Source organism: Protopterus annectens, chromosome 8.part0 (genome assembly GCF_019279795.1).
Source record: "Protopterus annectens isolate FY-2018-M chromosome 8.part0, PAN1.0, whole genome shotgun sequence".
Classification (NCBI taxonomy): Eukaryota; Metazoa; Chordata; order Ceratodontiformes; family Protopteridae; genus Protopterus; species Protopterus annectens.
The window spans coordinates 1,694,669,887-1,694,683,919 of NC_056741.1; the positions used below are offsets into that span (position 1 = coordinate 1,694,669,887).

The following is a 14,033-nucleotide window of genomic DNA, read 5'->3' on the forward strand; positions in this document are numbered from 1 at the left end:
CACTCATGTTGGTAATGACTAGGTCTAGGACATTGTTGCCCCTGGTGAGGGTGTGGATAAGTTGATCTAGGGCATCGGAGTTTATGAATTCCAGAAAGCGTTGAGCTAAGGAGTTGGTACATGAGTAGTATTCCCAGTTAATGGTGAGATAGTTGAAGTCGCCCATTATTAGGGTGTTTGGTTGAACCCTAATATTTTCCAGTACATAAAGAAAAGAGGAGTGGGAATCCTGGGGCATGGTGGGGGATCTGTAGCAAGCTACAACTTGGATTAATAACATACATTGAAGGATAGTCTTCTAGTGTAACATCTACACTCAGCTGTAAACAAAAATAAAACTGTTCACTGTATATATAAGTTGTTCAACATAATCTAATTTTAGTGAATTGTTGAATCACTTAAAACCTCCAACATAGCATTATCATAATCACTTCTATTCATAAGTACTATAGACTCAACTCTGTTCGCTTATTTAATAATTAACTCATCATTCAAGCATAACTTCTAGGACAATAGCTCCAGATTTACATTTCTAACAAATAGCCATAAGTCAATCAAAAAGTCATATAACATACCACTGCTAGAAATCAAGAGGTCAGACCCTTATTCAAAATGCTTAATTAATTTTCCAATATATTAAAACAAAACAAATTAATTATTGAAGATGTCTCTGTTAATTTACCAAAATGTTGGATCTGCTCCTCATTTCTGGGCTGATATACCTCCCTGCTCCACGATGTCTCCTCGCTTGGCTTCTCTGACTTGTACATGACACAGCTCTCTTCCATATATTCACTACTTCTGGTAACTGCACATTCATCTGTTGCTGGCTCAATAAAAAAGAAAATCACTGGTAGAGTTACTATCTCTCGATGCAAATGGAAGGACTGCTAAATGAGATCTCAAATAATTCACTTTAGCCAAGACAGTAGCTATGTTGCTCATCACACACTCTATAACTGGAATATTAATCTAAAGCATCTAAGTAATTGCCTCCTACTAAATTCCTATTGGATGAAACATGCTCAACACCAGCCTCATTGGTGGATAGGGATGCCAACCTCCTATCAGGGTTGGGCCATGAAACAATCTGTCCCATTTTAAAATCATTAACATCCTTAATAATTTACGCCATTTAATGGATATCAATGATTTTTCATAACTATTCAAATGTTCTAACATGCCATTATAATCTTTGGAACATAAATTAAAATTAGATGACCTTATTATTTTGTTTTCCATCACACTGCTCTCCTTTTACTAAGGCTGATTCAATTTCAGCAAAGAACTCATTTATCAGACTCATATAAACATGACTGAGCTTAAGGTTAAGCTTCTGCCATTGTTTCAACAAAGCTGAGTACATATTGCCATACATGGGCATTTCCAGTGCTCGTAATCCTGTGAAAACTTCAAGACAAATTGAAACTGTATGCAAGCTCTTGGATACAGCTTTAACTAAGAGCCAGCAAAACAGTGACAATGAGATTTATTATAAAAGTATAAGGAGAACAAACAGACCGGTTTCGAATGAAAAATTACAAAGCCTTCATCAGTGTAACAAAATACTTAAAAAAAATCCCCTTTATATGGTAATTGGTCCACCTGGAGGTTATGTAAGAAATGACACTTTTATAAAGGTGTAAAAATGTTAAAAATATTCATTCAGTCCTGGAGGAAATAGTGCCCCTAGTTTAACAATCCATTTTTTCTCTTTGTTATTAAGTAATTGGTGCCAACCTGATTTGTTCTTGATATTGCCCTGAATTTTATTTATGATAATAAAATGAAAATTGGCCTTAGGATGTTTCTCTGTGTGTTTGTATAGTGCATTGCTTAGTCTCTTGGTCCTGACATCACTTAGGTGCTCCGAAATACTAAGTTTAAATGGTCTAGAGGTTTGGCCAACATAGAAAGCAGAACAACTGCATGTAGCCAAATATATTAGCCATTCTGATTGACAATTAGCAAAGAAATTAATGTTAAATATTTGGCCACTGTTCTTGCTTGAGAATTCCCTGGTTTTGTAGATACTTTTACAATGTCTGCAATGTCCACATGGAAAACATCCTTGTAGAGCCCTACCCTCTATGTTTTTTTGTGTGGAGTGTGTGTCTGGGGTGCCAATATGTTTGCAGTGGCTCATATGTGAGCCTAAATTGTTTCCTTTCCTAAAGGAAAAATGGCATGTCTCATTGACAATATCCTTAAGCTGAGCATCAGCTAGAAGAATGTTCCAGTGTCTGCGTACAATATTGGTAAGGACATCTGTATTCCTCCCATAAGTGGTAATAAGTCTGATTGGAGGATTCTGTTGCACCAGTTTATCCTTATATTATAGCAACCCAGACCTGTCATGTTCAGATGATCAATGTTTGGCTTGGTATATGTCCCCTGTTTTGTACCCTCTCTGTTTAAATCTGTCAACAAGATCTTTCTCATATATATGATGGGTGTTGGCATCTGAACAAATCCTTTTGATTCTTAGAAATTGTGACTTGGGAATGTTTCTGCATATGTGAGATGGATGAAAGCAGGTGGTATGGAGTAAGGAGTTAAATTGTGGATGTTTTCTATAAACTTCAGTGGAAAGAGTATGGTCAATATTGCATGTTACCAGTACATCAAGAAATGTGATGCTATTGGTATCAAAAGAGACCGTAAACTCAATCTCCCAGTTATTCTGATTAAGGTATTCAACAAACTCCTTTAGGTAAATGCTATCAGATCTCCATACCAAGCAGCAATCATCCAAGTATCTCCTCCATATGTCAATCTCTTCCAAATAGCTGTTATGGGCCTGATCATAAATGAGCTTTTCTTCAATATAGGCCATGAAGAGATCGGCATAAATGGGGCAAAGGAGGCTCCCATAGCAGTACCATTAAGCTGTAAGTAACATGATTCCTGGAAATAAAACACATTTTTAGTTAAAACATGTTCTGTGAAACAGACCATATATGTGTTAAAACCCAGTGGGTATAGCTCGGTCGTTGTAAGCCAGTACTCAAGATCCTCCAAGCCCGCCCAATGAGGGATACTAGGGGCACTATTTCCTCCAGGACTGAATGAATATTTTTAACATTTTTACACCTTTATAAAAGTGTAATTTCTTGCATAAACTCCAGGTGGACCAATTACTATATAAAGGGGAATTTTTTTTTTTACGTATTTCGATACACTGATGAAGGCTTTGTAATTTTTCAGCCAAAACCAGTCTGTTTGTTCTCCTTATACTATTATAATTAATCTCATTGTCACTGTTTTGCTGGCACTTGCTTTTTTGAAATATACCAAAGACTTTTGGGGCCATGCAGCTACCATACTTGCAGGGTATTTCCACTGAATACAGCTTTAACTAACAATGTTTTTATGTCTGATCATGATATTTATTTACAACAAAAAAGGTGTTGCAATGGGAACTCCTGTAGCCAACACCTATGCAAATATTACATTATCTCAGTGGCAAGAACAGTTTGCTTACAATGGTTTTTATGCTCCTTTTATTTTGTTTTATAAATGTTTTGTGGACAATATCTTTTTAATTTGGTCAGGCAATTAGGCTGAGTTTGAATCATTTTTGGAATATTTGCATGAAAATAGTACATTTGTGAGCATTTAAACCAAAAGTTTCAATGGTAGGGATAGTTTTTTTAGATATTTACATTTATAAATTGTATGATATTATACATACTCAGATACACAGAACAATGTACAGAAGAATAGATATTTGCATAGAATGAGTATACATCCTGAACATGTATTTACTGGGATGGTACATTGGGCACATTTCTGAGAGCTATCAGACTGAATATTAAAAAGCATAATTTTTATGAGCAAGTTGAAGGAATGATGTTGGAATTTACAGATAGAAGTTATAAATTGGAACATTTACAAATGAATAGATCAAAAGTTGAACTACAACATGGAACCATGGGGGCACCATACTTTTCTAAATATATTAATAAGAAAGTTAGAGATGGTGAATTAGGTATGAAGTCTTTTATAAAATATAATAGGTCAGATCAGATTATGACTATTATTAGGAAAAAGCTGGTCTATATTATCAATAGTTCCTAAAATAAAGAATACAGTAGGCGATAGACTGAGGTTTACATTTAGAAGAACTAAGAATTTGATTGAACAATTATGTTATAAGGATTTACCTAGAATTAATGTCTCCTGTTTTAATTGCCAGTTCTGTGCTTCTATAACAACTGACAATATATTTAAGCATCTGGTTACAGGGAAGGAATATAGATATAATGTTTCACTTCTTGTAATTCAGTGGATATTGTCTATTTAACAGTGTGCTGTAAATGGACTGCATTTTATGTTGGAAAAATTACTAAAAGTTAAAAAAACCCATGTCCCTTTATTTGATATTAGAAGGGGGTTAATTATTAATATGCTGCATACACATATAGAAGTGACTGATATTACTCATTGTTTTAAATTTAAGGCGCTTCAAAAAGTATATATTTCATCTAGGTATGAAGATATCATCACACAAATGGAGTTTATGGAGTGTAATTGGATTTCAATATTAAGAGGTAATCTTGCACCTGCTTTAAATGCAAGTGTTAGCATTATACCAGTTTTAAAGTTGAAATGAAATAAGATATACAAGTTTCTATGTGTGTATTCATTTAATGAGTCTGTATATGGCTACATTATTGTTAGAATTTTTTTATTAAATGATTTTTTATTAGTAATTGTAATTGATTCATTATGTCATTATATATATATATATATATATATATATATATATATATATATATATATATATATATATATATATATATATATATATATATATATACAGATAGATATAGATATAAAAGTCCTTGATAGTTAAGTTGTTTTACTCACACTAATGAAGTGCAGTTTGCTTGAAAGCTTTGTGGATATTAAATCTCTGTATTTTGAGTAGTGGTGTCATTCCTTGTTTGATTTTTGGATTTTGCATTTGTTGTGGAAGACACGTTTGGACACTGTATCTTTTTTTTTTCTTTTTACTACTTAGATTTTTCCAACATAAAAGTCAAGGCACGCTTTACAAGTGCAATATAAATCACCCCATTTGTTTCATAATTAATGTATCATTATATTTCACAATACAATAAAATGTAACCTGCCTTTTATGTTAGACAAGCTGAAAGGCATTCTAAGGGCAGAAAGTAAAAATGTTGTACTAGGCTATCTACCCTTTCTGGCTATTTTAAGCATAGACAAATGTCCTAACTCAAAGGCAATAATCGAACTTTGTACTTTATGTTGATGAGGTAAACACCTTCAATATTATGCCAAACCCCAACCCCTTGTGGGTTTTATAAATGGCATCTAAATATTAAGCATGCTCATTAGAAGTCAAAATTAAGCTTTATAACAATCAAAATACATTCAGATAAATGTTATTAACATTTCTATTTCCATTAATTATCAGGTACAACTCATCATCTAAAAATGCCTAAGTTACATTTTATTAAAGACAAAACTGGGCAAGTAGCCATAAAACATCTTAAATCACTGGTTCTGTTTTAGAAGGAGCAAGTGTGATACAGTTTGCACCTGAAATATGGACCACCAGTATGTTTGATTACTTATACTTGAGAAAATATTTTTCCCTAAGAACAAGAGTTTAATAACTTGCCTCTAAATATTGCCTTCAAGGCTTCACGAAACCATGTATAAAAGAAAGCATAAATAATTGGATTAAAAGTAGAATTAAAGTAACCCAACCACAAGGCTGTGTCAAATAAAACAGATGGTGTGGAAAAGTTAAGAAATGGGTCCACAACAGTTGTGATAAAGAAGGGTAACCAGCAGAAGAGAAATATTCCCATTACTATGCCAAGAGTTTTAGCAGCTTTTCTTTCATTGTTTTTCTTTAGTTTTGAATTTGACACAGTTGGTACCTTATCTGGAATTCTAGCAACCTTTACATGTCTTTCAGCAATAGCAAAGATCTTTACATAAATACCTACCATAACAAAAGCTGGAATAAAAAAAGCTACAGTTGGTGCAACTATTCCCCAGACCTTATTTTGAATTAAAGAGCAATAACCATCACAAGAAATTGAATTTACATATTCTGCAATGCCTTCTAAATTCACTTCAGAGAAGACAAGTCCAAAAGAAAGAAATAAAGACACTGACCAGATAATAGCCAAAAATACCCCTGTCACTTGACCAGTCATTTTTGTGACATAATGTAATGGATCACAGACTGCGTAATACCGATCAATGGCAATAATGCACAGGTGAAGAATGGAACACGTGCACAGCATCATGTCACAGGAGGTATGGATTTTGCAAAATGTGTTTCCAAAATACCAACAAGTCTCTACAGATCTTATCATGCTGAATGGCATCACCATGAGACCCAGAAGGCAGTCAGCAACAGCCAATGAAAGGATAAGGAAATTGGTGGGAGTATGCAGCTGGTGGAAATGTGTTATTGAAATAATCACCACTAAGTTGCCACCAACTGTAACTGTTATACATCCCATCATAAAAATGTACATAAGGGAAGAAGACACAACTGATCTTATACGTTTATCACAGGAGGATACAAGATGATGAAAACAGTAGTGTGCATCATTCTCCTTCCATGAATCGGTAATGTTCATCATTTTAATTTTTGTGAAATTGGCTACTTCTCCTAAACAGATAAACAGAAATACAAAAATATGCATTTTAATAATTCATATGTTTGTTGTAAATGTCCTTGCATGGATATTCATTTTAGATATTAATCATTTTTTTGTCATTATTTTATTATTATTATATTATTTATCATCAATATTATATAACAGTATTAACCATTAACTTTATTAACCATCCATGTGAAAGTGAAACTGACCACTTTCATGATTCTCTTACCAAGGGAGACATGTCACCAGCTGGATTCAAAAATCTGTTTTGATGTAACAATTTAATCATTTTCTACATAAATCACAATAATTTTCTGGCTGACTCACTTTTGAGCTATGATTGTTACATATTCAGTCGTGCTACCAAAATAAACAGCAAAAAAAGCCATGGAATAAAAAATGATAGTCATCAGAAATTTTGATTTAATATCTACCAGTTTTCCTACAATTCTACAAAGTAAAAAAGGTCAATGCAAGGCTGATATGGGTTGTCCTGTGAAGGTTAGGAGTCAATAAAACAGTAACAAAATTAGTATGGGCTATACACAAGGGTCAAATGAATCAGATACAGTGTTTGGACTCACAGAATGATTCCCAATGAGAGTGGATGTACAGGCAAGATCAGCTTTAAATCCACTTATGATCATACTGATTATAGATTACATCAGCGAATGTTTCAAAAGGGGATGGATAAAGCTGCAGTCTGCAGATGGCATGGTACTACAAGCTGGCCATGGATGTGAATATTAACAAATGAATGAGGACAGCAAAGCAGAACGTGAATGCTCAGGAGGTGAAACTGAGAATAGGCAGGATATTGGTTATGCCACAAAGGACTGCAAAACAGGATACACTGATATACACTGTGGAACAGATGAAGAAATACAAATATCAGAGCTAAAACCAAAGTAGCCACAATTCCAAATAAGATCAAGAGAGTATGGTATACTGATCACATGTGCAGTGAAAGAGGAATATTTGGTAAATCAGATTTTGGAAATACAAAAAAAGGCAAGAAGAAACAAAGATGTTCAGCCAAAGATGGATTGTTTTCATGACAGATACCTAAAGCAGTTAGTGATGACTGACACAGAAGATAGCCACTACATCAAGAGAGGAGGAAACAGTTGGTATGACACCACAATTGCATGTACAATCGTATAAAGGAGATTGATGATTACTAATTATATGTCATGATTTGAAGTATATCCTCCACCACTCTCTCTGCGAAACCAGTGCTTCATATCCGTGCTCCAAGTAGCTGATACACACACACTTTGAGATTTGATTTGTGCACACATACACACACACACACGTTTACTAGCTATGCCACCATCTGCCCAGACTATAAGGTAGTTATCACTGCCACCAGGCACTACAAAGCTAGCTGCCTAAGGCTCTTGCAATGATACCCAATTATATTGAGTGTAATTAATATTAATACAAATGGTAATGCTGACCAAACAGCAAGTCTTTCAGTAGTGGCCAGAGTTATCACCAAATAAATATATGCAAATACTCTCAAAACTTAAGAAGTTTTCTTGAAGTACCAGCCATAACATAAAGTTTAAATACATTTAATAATAAATAATAAAATAACATGGAAATACTAAATATCTATTTACAGTAAACACCAGAGTTTCAATCACAAGAAATACTAAAAATAACACAGCTAGAAAGATTCACACAGTTACAGAATAACAATACTTAACTATTACCACTATATTTTCTTAACTGATTTAAAGAATTACTATCTCTGGTCACTTACTAGTGCAAAGTAAGATGAAAATGGTTAGTAGTCCTTGTTGTCAGATCCAAGACAGAATACAGAACACTGAGAGCAATTTTCTACTAATCTAAATATTATTTCTGGCTTACAGAATGACATCACACACATCTGGTCATCTGACTCTGTTTCACGCACTATCCCCATCAATAGACACTGGTAGGGTTTAGCACCTATGTGTTACAATACACACTAGACCTTTAGGTAAGCTTTATTAAAGCATCTGGAAGCCATAAATAAATAAAACCATTCCACTCTTCCTACAAGAGCTACAAACTATTCTCTTAAATATAGGTACTAATGTTCCCTTGGATAGAGTGACTGCAAGGGCAGAGGTGAGTGGTAGTATCTAGGCTGACATTGAGACACTGCTGTCAGAGGATACCAGACTTCATGGGGACAGGCTCAGCTCTCAGACCCTTCACTAACAGGCTGGAGGCAGGTAGCTAGGGAGGCACCTGATTCTCAAGGAAAAGGGGCAAAAATGTTTGCTTTACCAGCAATATACCTAATTGTTTAGGGTGACAGAGCTTAATGTAGTAATTTAGTCTTTTTATCCTTAATGTTAATTAAGTAAAGTCACTAAACTGAAGTGCCTATCATATTTATAAACCAGCAATAGTATATGGTTAATTGACTTGCTCAGAATCATACAAAGTGGTAAATGGAACATAAAAGACTAGAACCCATGACTATAGTATAAAACCTATTAAGAACTTTTTGCCAAAATCATCTACATTAGTTGCTAGAAATAGATGCACCTTGCTTTCATAAGGTGAGGCCTAACACACTTAAAGTGTATTTAGAAAGAAGCATAAATGCCATCGCACATGCATAAATAATGCTGAGAATTTTTTGTGATGAAGCCCAACATGTGTCAGGTATACATGAATGCTGACATAGCACTGCCTTGCTGTGCTCAGAGATACATAATGAAACTTATCAGCACCAGTAACTGCAGTAAATCTGATACAAAAAGGCTGTGCCATGGGTTTTGCATAACCCAAGAGAATGCATCATGTAGGTGCCATGGCAAATGCTATGTGCTTTCACACATGCAGTGAAGTTTCACATTGCTGTGGCATGACCACTTATAGTAAGCCATACAAGGCAACTGTAACAAAGTGTACTGTTATTTGATCATACAAATGGCGAAGAAAAGGAGAAATCATAAAGATAGGGAATGAGAACAACAAGCGGAGGAACAAAGAAAAGGCAACAGAAAGGGAAGTTAAACATGAGGGAGTGGTACATATTTTTCATTTCTTTAAGAATGATAGATGCTGAAATTAGCAAGGAGGAAGTGCATACCAGAAAGAGCATATATTGAGGGGAGTTAGTAGAGACAAATAACCACACAATGCAGACAAAGCCTGATGTGAAGGTAGTGACACATAAGGTGGGGCAGCAAAAGAGTCACATGGCCTGACAGAAGGAGGGCAAATGGAGATGGGGAGAACTGGATTACAAAGAAGGGCTGTAGAGTAATACATAAGGAAGGGGAACACAATGATTGTGATACAAAGAAATAAGGATGTGGGAACAGAGCACACCCAGATGTCAGTTACTCTATGTCTGATATCATGTGTGGGTGAGTGACTGTTGCTGAATGAATGGGCCAGGCAGCCATACAAGGACACATTCCAGGCTGTCAGTGTAGGGATTTAGCTGCCTGTTTACCTCACTTCCCATCAGTCACTGCACTTCCTACCTGTCCCATTCAAATCATTCTCAGATGACAATTCACTCCTCTCCTAAGAGGGGGCTATGGGGACCACTAGCAACTCCTTCAGGTCAACTTTTATAGGTGGAAAAAATAAAAGGAAACCAAAAAATCAGAACAGAAAAAACAAGAAAAGATCAAAACAAATACAATATATTACTACATGCATATTATACTTATTTAAATAAGTATGGTATAGACAGCAATAACCTACTCTTACCCACTGCCTGAGGAGCCTGCCATGCTTCCTTCCTTCCTTAGCTTGTCAATCCTGTTCACATCTATCGCCGTAGCTGCTGTAAAATGCAGAGCAAGTAGTAATCTGTATACCACAGCCCTAACAACAGAAGGCAATTACAGCAAACTCTCATATGCTTAATGCACAATGCCTAACCAAGAATAGAATGCCTACAATAATAAAGGAGCATCCTCACCCTAAGCTCTTTCTCCCCAACTAGGAGTAGGTCTGGGTGGCATCACCACACTTCACTGAACTTGTGTCTATATTGCTTGCCAAAAAGTTGTCAGTGTCTTGACAAATGTAACAGGCATCAGATTCATAATGTGAGCATTCATACCAGTAGGTACTCTGTCCATCAATAGGCACTCTGTATAGAGATGCAAGAAGATCCTACTTTCCTTCTTCAACCATTCAAGATCCCTTCTGAACTCTGCACCTCAAGAGGTTATGTTCATTTAGCAGTTCAAAATGGGGAGGGAAAATGGTAGTCTGGTAAACACGGTCACATGCACTGGACACCATGTGGTGGCATTGCTGGACAACATAGCAGCATAATGTAAAGTAACACTTGTATGACCAGGCAGCATTACAAGCTTTCAAATCGTCTTGCATTCATGCATACTACACATGATCTCTCAACCTGGGAAGAGACATAAAACTGACCCTGGCTGCTAACACAGCACATTATTGGCATAATTCTGAGTTTATCATGATATATCCCATCATTAGTACAATAACTATACTAGTAGGACAATTTAACTGTGATTAAATTCTCTTTCATCATATTGTGGGAGACTGTGTTATGGCAAATGACACAGAGAATCAGAATATAGTTGAAAGTAGGTGTAGTGCCATACAGACAAACTGAGAGCACACATAACTAATTTCAATGAGCATCAGTACTGCAGTGACCACATGACTGAATATAGACATCAGGACTGTAGTGACCACATAAGGATGTAGGGAGTCAATTGTGATAGTTACTGAATAGAGAAGTGCATGGGTTAACACAGCAGAGGGGATATTTATGCTGGTAGGAAGGCTCAAGTACAGTGGGGTACAGTAGGCAGGGAGGTCAAGCTTCATTTCTGGAGGGAGGCATGCTCATCCAGACAGGGCACAAGGAACAAAGTCTGGCCAGTTACTGTTCTGCTATGTAGGGCTCACAACAGCATGCCATATGCACCAAGAATGTAAGAGATGCTGCAGGTGACATGACATCTCCATTATACCAGGAAGAGATTGAGCTGTAAGAAAATGTCCAATGGTCATCAAGTATTGCTGACATGCTGTCTGCCAGCCAAATATGGCACAGTGGTAGAATGGTGACACCATAGTAGCAGTCAGGGCTACAGCTGCAGAATGGGGGAATGGAACAGTACTGAGACAATTGTCTGCTGGTATGGGGAGTAGTGCCCACATACACAGATTAACGTGTGCAAACCACAGTTGTATACATCTTCTCATGAGACTGAGGGAATGGCTACAGGTGGAAGCACTGATGGAGGTACTACTATAGGCCCTAAGCACACATGCTGTGTATCCTTGAGGAAGGTAAAGCAAGCAAGGCTTTCCAGGACCATATGTGACAGGGACTGGTACAGGATATTAATGCAGTGGGCATTCATAATAGAGCAACAAAGCAGGCACGTCTTATGAACACTGATACCTTTCTGAATGCCATGATCAAGGCAGAGGAAATTGTTTGAAACAGGTTAATCACTGCAGGTGGGCCACCATCACAGAGGTGTCTCAAGTAGTTGGATGAATTTCAGGTATCTCTATCACTAGGAAAAGTGAGAGAACCCTCGTACATGGCAGTGCCTTGTATGTGAGAGCTGGGCTGGACATGACTACCTGAGCGACTGCAGGGAATGCACCAGATTACTGGTAATATGTGCCATTAGTTTGGGACAATGACTTACAACTGAGTATGGTTTAAACAGACTCACACATACTGTATGTATATCTATCAGCCAAGGACACTAGGGCTGCAAACGTGACAAGCAGCTCTACAAAGTCCATGTGCCCATTACCTATGTGTTCAACTTGTATTTAGCAACATATGTGTCTCATGGTGGTAGGAATAATAAATATGATCCAGCAATGCTACAAACATGTTATCTATACATTTTCCCATGTTCCATTGGTAAATGCTCTTGGTCGAGAACAAAAAGTTGGATCATGTATGATGTCAATGGGTTACCAATGGCTGACAAAGATGGCATCAGGCATATAGCATAATCTGATGGAACAGAATCACTATCAACAGCACAACAGTGGAGGGAAAACTTAGATCACTCACTGCTGAGATGATTGTGGAGGGATGAGCTGAACTTTTTACATCCCCTTTGTTTAGTGTTTGATTTTCCATCCATATCAATTGCACCCAAGCTACATAGTTTTCACAAGCACTGATGGTATCAGAGGGCAATGCTGCCTTCAAGGTACATGCATTCAGAATAGGAGAGATCCGCAAAGGTGGTCATCACAGGCATGCCTCCAGTACATTCTTAGGCACAAATAGCTCCCTTGACACACGTATGCAAGCATATACATAAAGAACATATAACACACCACAGTGGGTTGGATACAAGGGGTAGCTTCAAACAAGTGTTCACAACTTGGTTTACCATCCCTTGGATAGGATGCTCCAGTCATGAGACTGTAGCTATATGCAGTCCCAGTCAATGATCTACTCATGGAAGCTCCATCCGGTTGCTTCTAGTCATGTGTGTGGCTACCACTCCCACTATCCATGATAATATTGCTGTCCCATTTCACTGAGCTACACCCCACTTGTACAAATGATGATGATGATGATGATGATGATGATGATGATGATGATGAGTGTGATCTTCCCACCCCATGGGCTGTGTAGGTATGGTAATATATGATGCACAGCAAGACCAGTCACTGTGTATTGCTTTATAAAACCTGGGTGAGTTATTGCATGCATCACTTTTATTCCATGATTTTCTTGTTATGCTCCATTGCTGTTGACCAGGTGCTACCTCTTTGCAGGAGTCACAATGTATTGCACCCACCTCTGCCTTTCATTGGGCACCACTACATTCAGTTGCATGAGGAGTCCTCATGCAACCCCTCCTCTGCTGCTTTCACGGGTATGCCTGGGAGTGCTATTGTTTCCCCACCTTACAACTGGTGTTGTAGCACCATATTTTGTTGTATGACAGAGACAGCAAATGTCTTGCTTCAGTGTGCAGACAAATGTAGCTGAATAGCAAATGCAGGTCTTGTGAAATCCAAAAACTTGGAATCAAGGATATTTTGTTTTTTGTGATAGTGAGGTGTTATTCACATCTCCACCATTGTTTAGGGGTTGCATATGGAGGATCTGTTTACCACAGTTCCAAGGCATATCCTGCATTATCTGTAGCACACAACAGTACATAGCATTATGAGTAACTTGCTTCCTGTATTCATGTGTGTAGCGCAGTGTACATCTACAAACTAGATGGCCTTGTGCAAGGTCACCCTGCAAGAAACTCTGGTAGATGTGTGCCAGATATGAAAATCATTGGAACTGTCTGGATGGTTCATAAGAACATTGTACATAATACCCTGTACATTGGACGTTGCCCAGTAGCTGAAGGTGTAGAAATT

The 14,033-nt window shown here is 37.0% G+C and overlaps 1 protein-coding gene across 1 annotated transcript; it reads right to left on the reverse strand.

The window, feature by feature from the left end:
• Positions 1-2,154: 2,154 nt before the first annotated feature.
• Positions 2,155-6,632, reverse strand: LOC122808540 (trace amine-associated receptor 4-like). Its single transcript, XM_044079495.1, has 2 exons — positions 5,667-6,632; positions 2,155-2,223 (listed from the first exon to the last, which is right to left on the reverse strand). Exons 1-2 carry the CDS (start codon positions 6,630-6,632, stop codon positions 2,155-2,157), a joined length of 1,035 nt encoding a protein of 344 aa, XP_043935430.1.
• Positions 6,633-14,033: the final 7,401 nt, after the last annotated feature.